Genomic DNA, 17,960 nt, shown 5'->3' with positions numbered 1-17,960 from the left:
TTTCTCTAAAGCCTGCTGATCCTTCCAGCCTGGATTTTGGAGCTTTCCTAGAGATCCAAGAGAGCCAAGCAGGACGATGGTATCTGCCCCGAAAAATCACCCTGGAGCGTCACAGTTGTCTTGAAATACCCTGAGGGAGCAAGGAGGCTGCTGTTCCCTGAAGGGTGTACTGGGATCCCTCTCCCTGCTCCTAACCAGACACATGGCACACAACCACGCTCTGCACGTAACTTATAATAATCACGGGTTTTATTATTAAAAAATTACAATAGAAAAGTACCTTTAAACATATTTCCAAAAGCGGAGTAGACAATGTGGAAGCTTCTCTCCTCTCCACGAGACAAAGTACAGGAAATAGTTTGCTAAAAGAGTTAGTCCCTCGCTTGGGAATGCCGGTATCGTTCCTTTTAGAGCCGCTCTGAGGTTTGTCTTGGATTTGATTTCTTCTCACATCACTTCTATCAGTCCCATTTTTTTACAGAAGACTCCAACGGGACGGTTTCCCAGTGTGAAAAATCCCATTTTCTCATCCTCCTGCCCCACCCCGACAGCCAAAATCTCAACTCTCTTATTTTGGCCCACCCACAGGACAAGAGGAAGGAGGAAGGAAAAGGTGATGATGCTGAATGAGGCCATGGACAGCTGGGAAACCAGCTACAGTGAGGCCTGGGCAGCGGCTGAGCTCAGTGTTCCTTGCAGCTGGAATGAGGAGAGGGGAAGGAAATGGAAGGAGGAGCTTTGCACCTCCCTTTGCAAGAAACCGAGACCTGATATGAGGTTTTGGGTTGGTTTGCTCTGTTCGTTTCTTTCTGCAAATTCATCCTGGAGCAAGGAGAAGGAGCAACTAGTATATCAAGCAGTCTCTTTGCTGGTACACTACCTCCGTAAAGGGTGTTGGCAGCTTCCCTTCTTGTCTTTGCACATGGAAACATGGGAATGCCACGCAGCGAGCGGCCGGACTGGCATAACCTCGGTGCTAAAACCCCAGTCCAGCACTTTGGCGTAGCAGGAAGAGTTTTTCTCATACAGCAGTTTACGTTGCCTGTAACAGCTTGAAGCAGCCATGGCAGGAGGAGGAGGAGGAAGAGGAGGAGGCAAATTGTCACCTTGCTACATGTGTGGGCCGTGTGCCCATCCCTGATCCGAGCCGTTGCACCCCGCGGAAGCTTTGCACAGCAGCTACGAACACAGCCCTAAGGTACAAAAAAACACCGGAAGAACGTTCCTGATTGTCCTGCCTGGTTGTCATTTGGTACAACTGGGAAGAAGACAGTAATACTGTAGTGTCCACGGACGTCTCGCCGACATGGCTGGAGCACAGTTCCCGTGCCAGAGGGAACACAGTTCCTGCGAACCCGCATGGTGTGTCTCGACATCTGCACACACGTGAACATCATGCCTTCGACATGCAGCTGACGGGGCCGGGGGGCAATATAAGACTCTTAATCACACGCCTTCCAAAAGTCAAGCACAAAGCCTGTGGTCCAACCCGGTGTAAGATTGTCCTGTTTGAGGAGCTTTGGTACAAAAATACTTGGCTCTCGTTTTAGTCTGCTTTCGTGTGGTTCTGTTTGAAAAGTTCAAACACTACAACAATGCCTGTCAAACCATGCTTTCGGGAGCAACACACTCTTCCTTACAAATATACAGTGTAAAAGAGGAAAATATTATTACTAGGTAATGTTTTTCTTCTAGGAGAGCAGATGTGTGATAGAGGCTGTGGGAAAGTCTTGGAGGAATCCAAACTCGTGTGAGGGTTTTTTTCAAGCCTGTAACAACAGAGAGAGGTGTTTAAAAAAAAAAAAGAAAGGCAGCTGTGATGGAGGAAAAAAGGGGCTGTGATTCGTTTCTCATCCTTCATGGGGAAACTCCTGTGCAGCAGCATGGGGGAGAGGGAGGCTTGTTTTGGAAATCTGTGCCCAGACCTCACCCCAAGGACAGGGAAAGGCGATGTGGGGAATGCCTGGGCAGAGAGATTGTCGGCATCCCAGGTGTAAAGGACCCCACTGGTCCCAGTTTGCTCCTCCCAGTTTGCTGAAGCCCCTGGGGTTTGAACTGGGAAGCTGAGAGTTAACTTGAATTTTGCACTTTAAGAGGAATTCAGTCTCTGTTGATCCAAGGCAGGAAGCGAGCGGAGATGAGATTACCGGGGGTAATTCAAAGCTGAGAGGCATTCCTTGGCTGTGGAAACCCTCGCCCCAGATAATAATAATGATAAAGGCGGGAATGGCAGGGCCATGGTTCTGGCTGGGCAGCAGCAGGAGCAGCGATGCCTCCCTGCAGGGATCAACCCCAGGGTCACACCCGCCTCACTGCCTATTCCCTCGGGGACGACACATTGGCTTCCTCACCCTTTGGCCCCCTCCCCAAAGGCAGCCAAGCCCACGGGACAGCCTGACGCCATCCCGGCCTTACCAGCACACTGTGGTCCGGCGGAGAGCACGTCACCCCAGTAGCCGCCTTGGAAGACTCCACTAATACCCACAAGACTGACTGTAGGCCACCATCACACACCTGAGACCTGCGGGAGGACACAGCGGAGGGTGAGGGATGCTGGCACGGGGGGCTGAGGTCGCGGTGCTGTGGGGAGAGGTGGTTTCACAGTGGTCAGAGCCGGCGCTTCCCAAGGGGACAGTTTTCACCTTAGCCCTGCCCTGATGGGCTCCGGGCAGCAAGTACAGGACAGGGCCAGGCTGGCAGCAAAACCCTTCCCTGGGCTGTGCCCTTCCCAGGTGGAGGAGCCTGGCAGGGAGCCAGGAGGTCCCCAACCCTCCATCCTGACCGCCCACTGTGGCTACTGGTGTTGCTGTGGGCTGGTGGACCTGTTCCAAATGATTCGCTCGCCTCCCCTTCCCAAATACGGCTCTGCTTACATTTTATCTGGAAAGTTTGGCACGGTGCATATTTTGGAAGAACCACTGGTTCCCAAAGCCTCGCCGCTCCCTATTTTTATCTGCTGGGCCTAAAATAGCCGGTAAGTTCCTTGTGGATCCAAGTCTGGGTCCGGCTGCAGCCAGGGCTGGGCCTCCTGCCCTCCCAGATGAGTGACCATGGGAGCATGGGCAGCCGATACCAGAGCTTTGGATGCACTGGGTGTGGAAGCAGGAGGCTTCCCAGCAGGGATTGGCAGTGTGCAGGAATGATTCCCAACTGGGATGGTCAGGGTGGGTGGGATCATGGGGTAAAGCAGTGCTCTGCGTCCACTGAACCTCTTTCCCCTCTTCCACTTGGGTCCCCTTTGTTTATTTATCCACGAAAGGCCGAGTTATTTGCAGAGCATGTCTTGCAAGGCTTTTTCCATCCAAAGAGGTCCCAGATGGAATCGGATCGGTCCCTCCCTCCAGCCAGGCAGCTTGGTGAGGCTGCACTTCTTATTTTGGCAGCTCCACCACCCCGAGCCGCCCGGAGAGTTTTCATTAAGGTTTAATGAGATGGTTGTGTTGGGGCTCCTTTCTTTTCCATCGCTGCACTCCCTCCCCAGCAGGATGCCTTTTCCGTCCTGCCCCGGGGACATTTGGGAAAGTGTTGGGGGTGATTGGTGGCAGGGACATCCCCTTCCTGGGGGCAAGGAAGGCAACTGGACTTAAGGAAAGTGACCTCACCAATAGTCTGGCCACCCACCCTGAGCTGCTGGAGACCCCAGGAGTTGTGGTGGTGGGGGAAGGCCAGGGTAAGGGTGGAGGTGGATCCCAGCCAGCGCAGGAGGATGGGCCCAGGACAGTGGCACTCACCCGGCATTCAGCAGAACTGACGGGACTTCCAGCCCTGAGAACCAGCCTCGGAAGGAGGGAGCCAGCGCATCTGCAGAGGCAAGGGGGACACAGAGTGAGAGGGGGGTGGCCGCCTACCCTGGCAAGATCCAGCCACATCTGGGATCCCCTTTCCCGGCCTTCCCCAGGCACAGGGTGGAGGGAGGTCAGAGCACAAGCAGTACAGCCATCCCAGCTCCAACCGGGACAGTTACACTGAGGCCAAGCACAGCCCCCAGCATCCCTGCTTCCAGCAGGATGGAGCTGGGATAGCAGCACCACTATCCCACTGAGCAGGAGTGAGCTCATCCCTCTCAGCTTCTCAAAAGCCCGCTTGAAACAGGGTGGAAAACATCAGACGCCAAAACCCAGCACATGGTGCTCAGTGCCCTGCCAAATAACACCAACTCAGCCCCCGTCCATCCCGAGGTTCCTGGTCCTGCCGCTCTCTGCAGGATCCAGCCGAGCAGCTCCAGTTTGGACAGTGGCACCCGTCTCCAGTGCCCCCCACCAAACCTGCATGGGGAGGGGGGTGGGAAAGGTGCCACCACCATGCTTCCCCTTGTGCTGATATTGCACATCAGGTAATATTTCTCCTGTCTAACCTCAGCCTAGGTTTTCCCGAGGGACCCTCGGAGCTTCCGTACGCCTCCGTTTCCTTCGCTTCTCCGAGCAGGGCAGGTGCTGCCTGTTAGCAGTTATTTGACAAGGCGAGTACGTAGCTGCAATAATATTTACTGCTGCTCTTCCTATGAGCAGCAGGGCACAAAAAGCTGGAGTTTCGTCCAAGGTCTGTATGCCGAGCGCTTTTCCACACCCTCCTGCTCAAACCAGCCCCTGGCTGCTCCGGCTCCCAGCAATGGTGGCTCTGGATAACCTGGCTCAGTCCTGGTGGGGCAGGGCCAAAATCCCCTTGGAAGCAGTTTATCCAGCTAATCTGTTTCCGTGTGCTCGTTTTCTCCTGCTCATCACCGAATCAGAGCCAGCAGCAAGGAGCAAAAGCCGGGATGATGTCCGGCACAGATGCTGGGGAGGCAGCTGCCCATTCCCCCTTCATGGCAGAGGTCTTTTCCCAGCATCCCCACGATGTAAAGCTGGCACTGCAAAGAAATCCTCTTCCTCCTCCATTTCCACTTCTTCTCTTCCCAGCTCCTCTCCCAGGCGGATGGTTAATTTTTAACAGCCACGTGCTGCCGTCGGGGGCCACCGGCACTGGCAGCCGGCAGAAAGCACTTGTGACAAGGCAGCACCTCGTCAATAAAAGATGGATCCTCCATTTGCGCTTCGCTTCCCTCTCCTCCCCATCAGAGCTGCTTGGCTTCACACCCCATGTCCGGCACACCACATCCCAGCAATGCTCCAGGGGCTCTGGAGCCCCCATCTCACACCGCGCCAGCAGCCGGATGGCAACGAGTGATGGGGATGGTCCAGACCCGGAGAGCATCCCCATCCATCCATCCATCCCTCCCTCCCTCCCTCCCCACTTGCCCCACCACGGGCGGCAGCAAAGGTAGGAAGGCAGAGAGAGGTGTTTGGGGAAAGGCAGGACCCCTGCCAGCGCTCAGCTCCATCTGGGAGCCGTCCCTAAATCTCAGGGAGCGGGGAGTGAGTGCCTGTTAGCCGGGCAGAGGTTAGTGGTGCGGCGGGCACCGAGGGGGGAAGGGGGTCCGGCGTGGGTGGGAGGGTGAGCGGTGGTTGGTGAGGGATGGGTCGGAATTACCTGGGCGTGCAGCGAAGCGGGATAGGTGAAAGCAGGAGGAGGTAGAGCAGGTGCTAATTCCGCTGGGTACAGAGGGTACGGCCCCCACACTTCAGGGCTACTGGGGTAAAGTGCAGGCACTGTGAGCTCATCTGCAAGAGAAGAAGAGGGAGAGTTAACAGTGACCGCAGGGCCGCCATCCCTGCCGCGTCCTTCCTTCTCCCCCCCGAAGCAGGAGCGGAGCGTCCCCCGGAGAAGTGCGGGATGTCACCGCCGAGAGCCGACCCGCAGAGCCAACGTGGTACTGGGCTCGTCATCTCCAAAAGGTTTAATGATCCCAGGGATCCAGCAGAGAAGGGAATGTGGCTCAAGCCTGTGCACAACAGCGAGGTGAGGAACTGGTGTCCACGCGAGAAAAGCTCTTCCAGAGGCAGAAACAGGTATGGAGTACTCATGGCAGGACATTGCTGAGGCCTCTGCTGAGACCCCCAGACATGACGAGGAAACTCCCTGGCACGGAGAAGCAGCACCTTAGGCTTGTCCCACTCCCAGGCACGGTGCCAGGCTGGCTATCACCCGTCCTGGGATCCTCTCCTTTTGGGGACTCCTGGCAGCAAGCAGGTGCCGCTGCTTCCAATTGGACCTGGCATTCCCCACCGCCACCCCCCCACCGCCACAGTATCCCTGCTCCTTCCAGCACCCCGCACGACATCACATTCCCTGAATAAGGAGTTTTCCCTGGGATGGGGGCAGCCCCCAGCGCCCGCCACCCCAAACCCTTACTGGTGCCGCAGGCCCCGGTACTCACAGGGCTCCCGGGCGATGAACTGAGGTACGGCGGTGGGGAAAGGGGTGCTGGGATTTGGGGTGCCCACCAGCTTGCTCTTGGCCATCTTGGTGTTGGCCTTGGCGAACTCCAGCCGCAGCGTCTGGGGGATCTCGGGGTCGAAGCGGATGCCCTGCGGGAGGGGAAGGAGAGAGGGGAGGCACGGCGGGTGGGCGAGCGCTGCCGCGTGCCGGCCCCCGCAGCAAAAATAACTCTCTCCCCGTTATTTATGGGTTTTTTTCAACTTCCAGCCTTGAAATGAGCTAATTTGCCGGGCCCCGAGGCAGCTCACATTCCTCCAGCATCTTTAGCATCGGCACCATATTTGGCAGTCGGCATCCCCGCAAGGCCAAGCTCTTATCCAGAGGGATTAGCGGAGCCAAAGAAAAGAAGTTTTACATTGAAAATGAAGACAGGGAAGAAAAGCAACCCTAAACCAAAACCCGGGGAGAACTGGTGAGGAACCGCAGAACCAGTTCCACGTGATTCTGCCCCTGACTATTTCCAGGTAACTCCACAGAGGTAGAAGGGAGCTGCTAAAAGTGAGAATGGCTTTTTCTTTGGCAGATTTTGCCGGGATTTTTCCTGTTGAACAAACAGAAGAGGCTGGGAACGGTGTCTCTCGCTTGCATTTGTATCTGAGGCTCGAACCCTGAGAGTTCAAGCCCTCCTGGATGGCCCTGAGAAAGGTGAGAGGGATGCAGCCCCCTGGGAGGGAGGATGTGGATGAGAAACAAGGATGGGATTGTCTGGAGGGATGGGGATGCTATGGGGCCAGCCGGCGTGGGAGCTGCACATCCCCAGCGTGGAGGAATTCAGGGAGTATCTGGAGACAGGGAAACAAGGAGAAAAATGGGAAAATGGAGCAGCCAGGCCGGGCACACTCACGTTCAGAGCGTTCTTCGCCGCCTCTGCCTCGGAACGGCTGTCGAAGCTGACGAAGCCCACGGGCTGTGGAGGAAGGAGAGGAGGAGCCATCAGTCAGGTGGGGAGCAGAGGGGACCCCCCTCACCCCAGGGACTGGTGGTGCCAGGGAATGGTGGGATGATCACCCCATTTGGAGCAGCTCCTACCTGCTTGGAGGTGAGTTTGATGAGAGACCCCTCGTACCCCTGCAAGGAAAGGATAAAAAAGGGTGTTCAGTGGAGATCCCCATGATTAAATAATAATAACTGAATAAATTGACTGAATAAATTTTTGGGGGGGAACCAGTGGGCTCCCAGATCCCAGTAAGTTGTTTGGGGCTGGGGCTAGGGCCAGCTCCACACTTCCAGCCCCCCTTTCCCTCACCAGTTTGGTACCTTAAAGGGCCTGAAGAGCAGGTAAAGTTCCCGGGGCTTAATGTCCAGAGGCAACCCACTGACAAAGAGTGTCCTCACCTGGAAAAGAAGAAAGAAGGTTCCTGGGGATTCTCTTCATCCCTAACATAGCTTCCTGCAGCCAGAGGGACAATGCCAGCCCAAAGGGAAGCTCCTGGGTGGGCAGCCAAAAGCCTTAAGCCCCAATTGAGTGATGCAGAATTTTTGGGAGGGGTGTCCCCATCCTTCAGGTGACCACAGAGGAAGCTGCTAAGGCACCATGGAAAGGTAATGGAGACCTGTCCTCACCCCACAGAGTGCTCTTTGGGCTGAAAAAGCTTCCAGCATCCCAGCACCTTCCTACCCTGGTCTGGCAAACAGGATCTCTCCCGGCATCCCCAGCGGATCCGGATCCAGGACTCTGCAGACAATGCCTATTGTCTCAGTTTAATTGCAGCAGCTCATTAAGGACTGGGAGAAGCAAAGCCCAGCTCTTCCTCCTGGAGGAATGGCCGACCCTGGTTTGGAGGGGGCTGGGTTTGAGCAGCTTGTCCCTGGTTTGTAGAAGTCACCTTTTTTAAGGGGTTTTAACCTTTTTTTGGTGGATCTAATGTTTGTGGTGGTGCAGCATCCTCAAAGCTGGTGTGTTTGGCAGAAATCCCGCTCCCACCAACTCCGAGGCGGGATGTGGGGCTCCCCAGGGATAGGCAAACCCTGTGCTGGGATGGTTTTGCTTTACAACCAGCTCATAACTGGTGAAGCAACGTGGGGAACTGGGTCTGCTGCCAGTTCCCCCTCTCCTCATCCACAAAACCTCATCTGAACACTTTGGACTGGAGTAGGGGAAAACTTTGATTTATTTTATTTAATTTTTTTGGCCACGCACCCTGCCTGCCCCATTCCCTGGGAAAGAGACATGGGAAACTGCCAGAAACAGCCAGCCCAGGCCTATTCTTCTGCTGACATTTCTTCTTTCTCTTGCAGATAAGCTATCTCCCCCATCTCCCAGCCTGGGAGCAGCAAACATTCCTGCTTTGTGGAACAAAACCTCTGGCTGACCTGTATCTGTTAAATAACAAAAGGTACTCGAGCTGTTTGCATATGGCCCTTGTGCCAACAGCCCTGGTGATACCCATCCTGGGTACCTGTGTTATCATCATCACCATCATCATCATTCCTACAGGTACCAGCATCCAGGGGCACAGGGGTGCCCTCACTCCTTCCTGAGCCAGGAAGGCTGCAGGCAGGCACAGCCTGGTAGCCTGTCCCCTGTAGTGGAGCCATCCAGGGCGGGCTGGAAGCCCCCCCAAAGCACCCTGGGGGACCTCTGCCAGATTTCTGCTGTCTCCCAAGACCAGAGGCTGATGGAGCATCCCAAGGCATTCAATATTGTTCTGTCTCCCCGTGGAGACAGTGCCCAAATTTCTCTCAGCAGGGAGGCAGGAGGAGCTCCCCTTGTGCTCATGAAATTCAATGTAAGAAATTTATCCTTTCCTTGGGGAAATAAATATTTCCTTTCAGACAGGTCTGACTAAGTGTGGCTGCTATCCGGGGAATTGGCTCTCTGGACGCATCCACCTTCCCAGCTGGGTTTGTGAGCATCCCTGCATGGTGTCCCCTGTCTCCACCATACCTGGAGCAATTCTGGCAAGCTGGCTTCCCATTTCTCCTCCCCCTGGGGAGCTGCATGAAACACCAGAGGTGTTGGCGACAGCTCCGGGTGGGGGGAAACCCACTGCCAGTTTGCAGCATCCCTAAAATCCAAATCCTACAAGCCCAAGCCTGCCAGATCATTTATCCCCAAAGCCACGTGGGAGAGAGAGGGGGGAGATAAAAGACCCCGAGGAACCCTCCGAAATTCAGCCCTGCAGAAGAAGGGTTTCTCTTCCTTAATGACTTGTTTTCTTTGGAAGTTCAAACACGGGTCGGCCAAGTTTGAATCCATAAAATTACACAGCGGCAAGAGGGAGAAGGGCTCCAAAGGATCCCCCAGCTGGTTTCCAGCCCCAAAAGGCCTGGGAGAGGAGGGAAGGATATGAGCTCGTGGGTGCTCCCCATCTGCACCCCACAAAAGGGGCCTGGGGCGTACTGAGCCACAGGGATGTTTGAGTAGGTCCTATGCAAACAGCATCCTTTTGCTGGGTAACAAACAGGTGGAACTGGCAGAGTAAGGGAGTTTCCTCAGGGATAATCCCAGCAGGCTGGACGGATATCCTTTTGCCAAGGGAAGGATCTTAGCGGAAATATTCCTCCTGCCCTTAAATGGAAGGGGAGCTTCGGCTCGCAGGGAGCTGCTCCAGGTTTTCCCATGCCGAGAGATCCCAGGGATTCAGTCACCATCCTCTACCAGAAACACACTCAGGGCAAAATCCTACCCTGGACTGGGAAAAAAAAAAAGCCTTATCAGCCAGCAGGCAAATACATGCTCTTCCATGGGGAAAAATGACCCCTTCTGGCAGGCAGATTGGACGAGGCGCCTGTTCCCAAGTGTCTCATGGGATGGGGCCAGACCTACAGCTCCCAGGAAAGGATTAGCGAAGGACTCTGGAGCACGAGATCCCTGCAGCCCAAACCCCCTTTTTTTTTTCTTTTTTGGGCAGCCTGAGCTGTTTCATTTCAGTTCTGCTGTACAAACATTTTCAGTTTCTTCTTGGTGGAGCATTTCTCCATCTCTCCTTCTCCTTACAATTTGGGGTGAAACCAAAAGTTTTTTTCCAGGTCAGAAGTGCTGATGTTTGCCCTGGGAAGCTGCTGGCCATGGGTGCAGCACCTCAAAGGTGACTACCTTGATTTCCTTCCATTTCCTTCCATGGGGATGGTAGCTATGCATGAGGAGCACTCCAGGTCCCCTTCCACAGTCCTTCTCTGCTCCAGTCGCTGCACCCCACAGCTCCCAGGTTTGCCAGGGCTGCTGGATCCCACCTCTGTCTCCTCGCTCCTGTTTTTGTCCCCTCTTGGCTTTTATTGTCCCTGCAGGAAGTCTCCTCTTCATCTCTGCTACTCTTCCTCAGAAGCCACCTCCATCCCACTTCTGGCACGTCCCTCTCACCTCTGCATCCCACCATCCCCTTCTGTTGTCCTTGAAATTCCACATCCCATCTGGGGCATTTAAAGGATGATGGGAAGGGTCTAGGGGGGGTTTGCTGGGATGGTCAGGGCTGGAGACACACAGGGAGAGGCAGGGCCTGGGCCAAGAGGTGGCTGGGGTCGAGGAGGAGAGGAGCATGGATCGAGGATGGCCCAGCATGGAGAGATCCATGACGGAGCACTGGCAGCCCTCCTCCTCCTCTCCTCACCTTAAGCCACAAGCGAGGTTCCTGAAGGTAAGGAAGCACCAGGGAGGCATTACCCTGCCTCGGACCCTCATCGGATGGCGGTGCCCAGAGGGATGCCGGACGTCCCGAGGGATGCTGGGTGTCCCACCAGCACGGTCACGGTCCCCTGCCCCTATCCCTGCCCAAACCACCTCCGGTGAACGTTAACAGGCTCGGGGGGGGGGGGGGGGGGGCGGGGGGGCGCCCGGGGGATTCATCCACGAGGCATTTAATCGCCTCCTTCAGCCCTGGCTCCCCGTCCGTCCGTCCGTCCGCCCCTTCCAGCCCCTTCCAGCGGGGCTCGCTTTAATTCTCCACCAGCCGATTATCCGCTTGACTGCCCGCCGCCGGAGAGGCACCGCCGGGCAGCCGGATCCCGGCGGGAGCGGGAGGGCGATGGCACAGGGCTGCCATGGAGCCAGGGAACAGGGCGAGCAGAGCTTCTCCCCACACCCCATTCCCGGCAAAGGGGGTGCTGTGTGTGTGTGTGTGTGTGTGTGTCCCCCTCCTCCCCGCGGCGGGGTGCATTCCGGCCCCGCCGGGATTAGTCCTGGCGTAAATACTCTCTTGGCTAATGGAGCGTCTTCCTCGGCTGGGTTTAGATTCCCGAGCTGTGTGTACGCATGCCTTCAGCCCGCAAAACTCCCCGACATAAACAAGACTGAGGCCGAGGGATGCCGGCTCCTCCGCCTGGGGAATGCGGGAGGACCGGGATCAGCCTCCGGCCTCGCCACCCCGCAGCCCCTTGTCCAGAGGGGCAGACAAACGCCCGGTGACGGACAGGAGGAGAGGAACAGCCCATGGGGAAGAGCGAGTCCAGAGCTGCCGGGGCTGGAACGAGGAAGCGGCGGAGGAAAAGGCAGCGAGAAGCCAAGGGAGCAGATGGGGGATTGCAACAGAGCGGAGGACCGGCGGGATCAGGCGGGGGTCACACACGGCCCTGTCCCGCCCAGACTTTGCTCCCAGACCCTCGGGACCCCACGCTTCAAGGGGGAAAGGAAGCAGGAGCACGGGGGGATGCGACAGAGGGGCCACGGGGGAAAATTTTAGCCACTCACTGGGCGCATTCCCCCCTCCCCCCCCCCCAGATACCACCCCTGGTGTTCCCTCCCCACGCCACGGTCCCCCGGGGTGAGGGATCTGGCATGGGATGGGAACGAGGGCCACGAGCCGGGCTCTCCGCAGCCGCTCCGCTACCAAATAAGGCCTCCGCCGAGCCTTTTACATGCCGTTCTCGCCCGGCCAAAGTGACGTGACCGCCTTCCCAAATTGTTCTGGCTCCTCCGTGGGGAACCCCCTGGCTCACAGCTCCCCTGTGGGGACCCCGGGGAGGAGGCGAGAGGGATAGGGAGGCCACCCGGGGTGCCAGGAGCAGGCAGGAGGAGCGGGGCTGAAGTGGGGGCTTTGCCCACCTGGCAGCAACCTCACTGATCTCCCCGGGATAGAGGCTGCTTCTCCCTCTTCCTTGGGGGGGCAGGAGCCTGGAAGGCAAGCCCTGGGAGGGGAGAGGTGCGGCGCAGTAGCCGGGCAACCCCCTTCCCCTGCGCTTAAGCAAATACTCGACAGCACCGGCTCTTCCAGCCTGGGCTGGGCAAAACTCCTGCAGGGAAAGTACCTGCCTGGCACCGGAGGAGCCCGGCTTGGCCATCGCCCTCCTAATGAGTTCCCGGCACAGCGGGTGACCCTGGCACCTCGCAGCCGGCCCCTCCAGGGGCTCCCCATGTCCAGTATCGAAAGATCAGGGGTTTCCCAAGTGCGACCAGTGCGACAGCCGGCCCCTGGCCCCCCGGATCCAGCCGGGGGGAAAAGGCAACAGGCCTCCACGGATGTCTCCCACTGCCACGTTCGGCCGAGCCACAGCCGCGGGACCCGGCAGCATCATCTCCCACACACCCCGCGAGGCCACGAGTGGAAAAACTCCCTATTATTTAGGAAACTTTTGGAAGTTTGAGGCCAGAGCCACCTCCGGAACAAACAAATGAAGGCAGGCAACAGCGGGCGGATGGAGCTGCGGTGATCCCAGCGCTGGCCATCAACCAGGGACCCCAGTACGAGCCGGCGGGGACCTGCCGGAGCAGCCCGGAGGGTGGAGAGCGAGAAGGAAGAGGAGATCCCAGATCAGAATCTTCTCGCTCTCACCCTCCCACAAGTCCAAATTCCCATCTCAAGGTCACGGGCAAAACCAGGAACTTTGCGGTCGGAAGGCAGAAAGCCAGCTCTCACCGCGGCGCGGCGTGGGGTTGGTCCACCGTGGGGGAGATGTTTCGGACATCTTTGGGGTGAGACCCACGGGAAGGGACGCGTGGCCGCTGGATGCGCTGTACCCACCAGCACCGGCAGCGCCAGGCACCGGCCCCGGGACCGGGGGGAGCCTGGTTTGCCCCCCACGGCCCCGCGGAGCTGCGTGTGTCGAGTGGGGCTCCCCGCGCCCGCAAGTCTCCGCCGGGGAGCCGGGGGGGCGTTTGCGGGGAGGCCCGGGGGGATGCGGGCGGTGGATGGGGGCGTCCCCGGGAGCGGCGATGCGCTCCCCGCCGCTCATCCCCGTCCCCCCCGCAGCAGCCCCGCGTACCTGGAGCCTCGTAAACCGATGAGACACCCCTCCCCCCCGGCGAAGACACCCCCCCCCCCCCCCCCCGGGTGGGGTGCCGGGGGCCCCCGCGGGGCGCAGCCCCCGGGGGGGGCGGGGGGGGGGGGACCTGCCGGCCCCCCCTCCCCCCCCCCCGCCCCAAAACCCCCGTGTGTGTGTGTCCCCCCCGGTACCTCCTCCTCGGGCAGCCCGGTGTCGGCGGGGCCGCTCTCCCGGTCGGCGGGGAGGTTGCTCATGGTGCGACCGGCCAGGCTCCTCGTCCCGCCGGCGGCAGCCGCGTCCGGGCGGGCGGTGCTGGAGGCTGGTCCCGGCGGCGGCGGCGGGGGGGCCGGGGCGGGGCGGCGGGGCCGGGGAGGGACGGGGCGGGAGCGCGGCGGAGCGGAGCGGAGCGGCGGGAGGCGACGCGGGCGCGGCGGGATGGAGGGGCGCGGGGTCAGGGGCACGGGAGGTGGGAGACACGGGGCGCGTGACGCGGGGTTTGGGAAGGCGGGACGCGGGGCTGGGGAGATGGGACGCAAGTCCCAGAGACATAAGACACATGCTGGGGACGTGGACGTAGGGTTGGCGACACGGGACAGAAGGCTGGGGACACAGGGCACCGGGTTGGGGATACAGGACGAGACTGGAGGCATGGGACACAGACTAGGACCTGGGGTTGGGCTTACAGGACACGAGGCTGGGGACACAAGGCACAAGGATGGGGAGATGGGCACAGGGTGCAAGGCTTGGGGACCTGGGGCAGTCCCAGGGACACTGGACACAGGTTGGGGACACGGGTCAAGGCTGGGGAGATGGACACAGTCCTGGGGACACTGGACACACGGCTGGGGACATGGGGCACAGTTCCAGGGACATGGCTGCATCAGGGCTGTGGGGCAGAGGAGAGGACAGTGCTGGGGACACTGGATGCAGGACTGGGGACAGTGGGGGGAGTGGTGGGGGCTGATCACCCAAAACCAGCCCCACTTGGGGGGTCAGTCCCTCCTCACCTGGCCCCAGGGCTGCATTTGGGCTCCCTGCTTAGGCTGGGCTTTAGCTGAGCCTGCGCTGGGCCTAGCACCCTGCTCCCTTCATCCTAGAGCTTGGATTTGGGGTGTCCCAGCCCTGCACATCCCCACGGATGGGGCTGTGGTCCCAGAGGCTTGGCTCCAGAGCAGGGTGACGAATACCCTGGGGGTGAAGCCCAGCAGCTGTGTCCAGAGCAGGTGCTGCCTGTGCACAATGCACAGGGACCGGAGTGACCCCGAGGACATCCTGCCGATGGCACGGGGCTTGTTCCAACGGGCATTTAAGGTCACAGCTCGCCTTTCTGTGCCTCAGCGGCCAAAACAGACCTGGGGGCAGCTGCCTGTGTGTCCTGCCGGCTGCCTGTGGGACCCAGCCCAGCCACTGATGGGTTTGCAGCCTCCCCACAGCGGCAATTTACAGAGCAGAACCTCTCATGCCAGGAGGAAGATGGAAATGAGCTGTGCCAGCTGGATTTGGGGGAGCGGGAAGTGTCTGGCTACAAGGACAGGTGACCCCCAGAGGGAATCTAGAGTGCAGGAACTGATCCAGTCACCCCAACCTGCTGGAGCCTCTTGCTTTTGTGAGTGGATTCCCAGCTAAAGAGTCCTTTATCTTTGAGCAAGGGGAGAAGCTGGAGAGATGTGTTTTCCCCTTCCATGGGCATCGCCACAAAACGCTTTGTCTGGACAGCAGATGGGACAATATTCCCAACCCTTATTTGGACTCATCTTTGGGGAAGAGCTGCAGTTCCCCGGTGGCGCTGGAGCACGGCTTGGAATCACAAACCAAAAAAACAGGCAGGTTTGGATTTCTGGTAGCCATGAAACTGAACTCAGGGAGAAAAATCCGATCGGCTCTGGTGTGTGCTGCACCACTTCCATGCCTTGAAACCCCTGGTCCCAACCCAAAGCCCCACATCCTGCAGAACTTGGGGTTCCTCTGCAATGGTTGCTGATGCTCTCCCCTCTCTCTTTCCTACAGGAATTTCTGCTGTGGCATTGATGTCTGCCTGTGCCGGGACACGCCACCAGGCTGTGCCATACAGGGATAGACGGGGGAGGTTGTGGACATCCCTGGGGAATCTGGGGGGGTCAGCTAGGAAGCGCAGCGATTCCCAAGGCTCCAGTGGAGTGGCTTGACGAGTAAGTGGAGGAGGCTTAGCTCCGTTCTGGGCCCTCTGAGAGGGAAGCCGAGCAGGAGCAGCCCTCGAGGGCAGGGACAGAGGGTGGCACCGGGTGCCTGGAGCTCTTCCCACCCCAGGACCCGCGTGGATCCGGGATGCGGGGCCAGGTCCCCCGAGCAGCGCGGGGGCACTTCGCCCTCTGGTGGCGGGAAGGGGGAAGCGCGGCGAGGCGGCACCGGGGCTGTCCCCGAGCTGTACCCGGGGGTGACGCGGCGACACCCGCCCCGACAGCTCCTGTGTGACCCGTGTACCCGCCCCCCCCCGCGACGCTAAAGGGCTGCGGTTCCCTCGGGCAGCAGAACAGGTGACATTTTATTCCCAAAACAAAGCACGAACAATAGTCAGTGCGAGAGAGACAACAGACCCAAACCTGGTCTGAGACTGCCGGTGGAAGATAAATAAAGGACACAAATAAGCAATAAATTGTTTGATGGAAAGAGGATCACAGAGACCGGATATTTTCCGGTGTGTGTAGTGCTTCCCAGGACCAAGCACCCGGCCAGGCACCGGGAGCAGCAGGCAGACGCTCAGCTCTTGACAGGGGTGGACGTGGCCTTCATGGTCTTCTTCAGGTGGTGGTAGTTGGGCAGGATCTTCATCAGGAAATCCAGCTGCAGCGTCTGGGGCTGGAAAGGGAGGCAGGGGAGGTCAGGCAGCAGCCCGAGGGGGAACAGGGGGTGCGGGCGTGTCCCCCCGTATCACACACCCACCTGCGGCCGCTCGGTCTGCACGCGCCGGAGGCAGTCGGCCCCGTAGATGACGGTGTTTTCGGGGATCACCTCGTAGGTGTTGATGTTACAGCAGGCCCCGATGATGCAGCCACTCGTCAGGATCACATTCCTGCCAACAAACGCTGCCAGAGAGAGAGGGAGAGAGAGAGGAATCCCCGTGAGAGTCGTCCCCCGCAGCGTCTACAGGAGCAAAATCTCACCGGGGCCAAAGATGATGAGCCGAGATTTACCTTTGGATTCGATGACGTTGTTGTCTCCCACCTTCATTGCCTGGGAATCTACGGGTCTGTCTTAAGTAAAACTGTAAAATGCTTGGCTTTTATTTCAACAGGTAAAAAACCCTGATGCCACTTCCGAGCCAACACCCAGCACTGGGATGTTTGAACATGGATAGAGCCCACACCTGCCCCCCCCCCCGTATCAGTACAGAAGCGTGGAGTATCCGTCACTCCACAGCAAGGATACAGCACCCAACCTCAAAAACATTGTTGGTGCCAATGACCATGGGTTTGGGCTCCACATCTTCAGTCTCTGGGGTAATATTTTCTGGATAGCTGCAAGAAGGAAGAACAGATTTCCGCGTCAGAGATCACAACTCAGCAACGTCCTGTTTGGCAGCTCAATTTCCTGACAGACTGAAGCCATGTATATCCCACCCAATCCAGCTGGACTGTCAAGAGTTTTGACACTGCTTAGGATTAGGATCCTTCTCCTCTGTCAGCTGGAGAAGGATTCATAGGGAGGACTTAGCAACCTTCCAGCATCTGAAGGGGGCCTACAGGGAAGCTGAAGAGGAACTGCGTCAGGAACTGTAGTGACAGGACAAGAAGTATTGGGTACAGATTGAAAGAAGGGAAATTTAGGTTAGATGTAGGGAAGAAATTCTTTACTGTGAGGGTGGTGCGATACCAGAGCAGGTTGTCCATCCAGGGCACTTGTGGCTGCCCCAACCCTGGAAGTGTTCAAGGCCAGGCTGGATGGGGCTTGAAGCAGTCTGGTCTAGTGGAAGTCCCTATGCCTAAGTGCCTACGGCAGGGGTGTGGAAGGAGATGATCTTTAAGGTTCCTTTTGTAAGGTGCTTAGCATCCGATAATTCTATGATTCTGTGACTTCTTCCCAAGCCACAGTGCCACGGACGTACACAAAAGCATGACAGTTTGGGATTTATTTTTTTTTAATAAATTCTGCCTCCCCAGGGTTTTTAAGCCCAGCGACGCCCTGGTGACACCACCACCCACCCCCCCTCCCCATCCCCGGTACGGCACGGACCCGTTGATGATGAGCGCCTGCTCCTCGATCAGGTTCCCTTCCCCGATGACGATGGGCCCCGCCTCGGCGATGATGCGGGCCTTGGGGTGGATCACGGTCCTGGGCCCTGCGGGAACAGCGCCGCGTCACCCCGGGGTTGGGGGGGTGGCTGACACGGGCCGGGGTTTGCGGGGGGGACACAGCCCTTACCGATGGTCACGTCCCCGCGGATCTCGCTCTCCACGCACACCACGGCCCCCGGCGCGATCTTCACGCTGCGGGGAGGGACGGGGCGGTCACGGGAGAAGGGGATCCGC

The 17,960-nt window shown here is 58.4% G+C and overlaps 2 protein-coding genes and 1 long non-coding RNA gene across 4 annotated transcripts; 1 reads left to right on the top strand and 2 right to left on the bottom strand.

The window, feature by feature from the left end:
* Window positions 1-231: 231 nt before the first annotated feature.
* On the bottom strand, window positions 232-13,755 carry RBPMS (RNA binding protein, mRNA processing factor). Its single transcript, XM_027669983.1, has 9 exons — window positions 13,647-13,755; window positions 7,576-7,653; window positions 7,348-7,386; window positions 7,163-7,225; window positions 6,257-6,407; window positions 5,470-5,600; window positions 3,732-3,801; window positions 2,416-2,521; window positions 232-1,769 (listed from the first exon to the last, which is right to left on the bottom strand). The coding sequence occupies exons 1-7, from the start codon at window positions 13,707-13,709 to the stop codon at window positions 3,739-3,741; spliced, it is 588 nt and encodes a 195-aa protein (XP_027525784.1). The 5' UTR covers window positions 13,710-13,755; the 3' UTR covers window positions 232-1,769; window positions 2,416-2,521; window positions 3,732-3,738.
* On the top strand, window positions 5,609-8,545 carry LOC113960421. Of its 2 annotated transcripts, none has more exons than XR_003532029.1 (3): window positions 5,609-5,888; window positions 6,526-6,963; window positions 7,889-8,545. It is a non-coding gene; the product is annotated as an uncharacterized LOC113960421 (long non-coding RNA). The 2 variants fall into 2 exon arrangements; XR_003532028.1 differs by lacking the exon at window positions 5,609-5,888 and having other exon boundaries at window positions 6,427-6,730; window positions 6,842-6,963.
* Window positions 13,756-15,952: 2,197 nt separating the features above from the next.
* Window positions 15,953-17,956, bottom strand: DCTN6 (dynactin subunit 6; the record flags this gene model as incomplete). Its single annotated transcript, XM_027669982.1, has 6 exons — window positions 15,953-16,290; window positions 16,375-16,517; window positions 16,626-16,673; window positions 16,861-16,949; window positions 17,665-17,770; window positions 17,854-17,956. Coding segments are annotated over 6 exons (588 nt in total), but the record flags the coding sequence as incomplete, so codon positions are not given.
* Between the last annotated feature and the right edge of the window lie 4 nt (window positions 17,957-17,960).

Source organism: Corapipo altera, unplaced genomic scaffold, assembly GCF_003945725.1.
Source record: "Corapipo altera isolate COAL_440 unplaced genomic scaffold, ASM394572v1 135, whole genome shotgun sequence".
Lineage (NCBI taxonomy): Eukaryota > Metazoa > Chordata > Aves > Passeriformes > Pipridae > Corapipo > Corapipo altera.
Note: the sequence above shows the minus strand (reverse complement) of the source record. Positions and strands in the feature narration are given on the sequence as shown.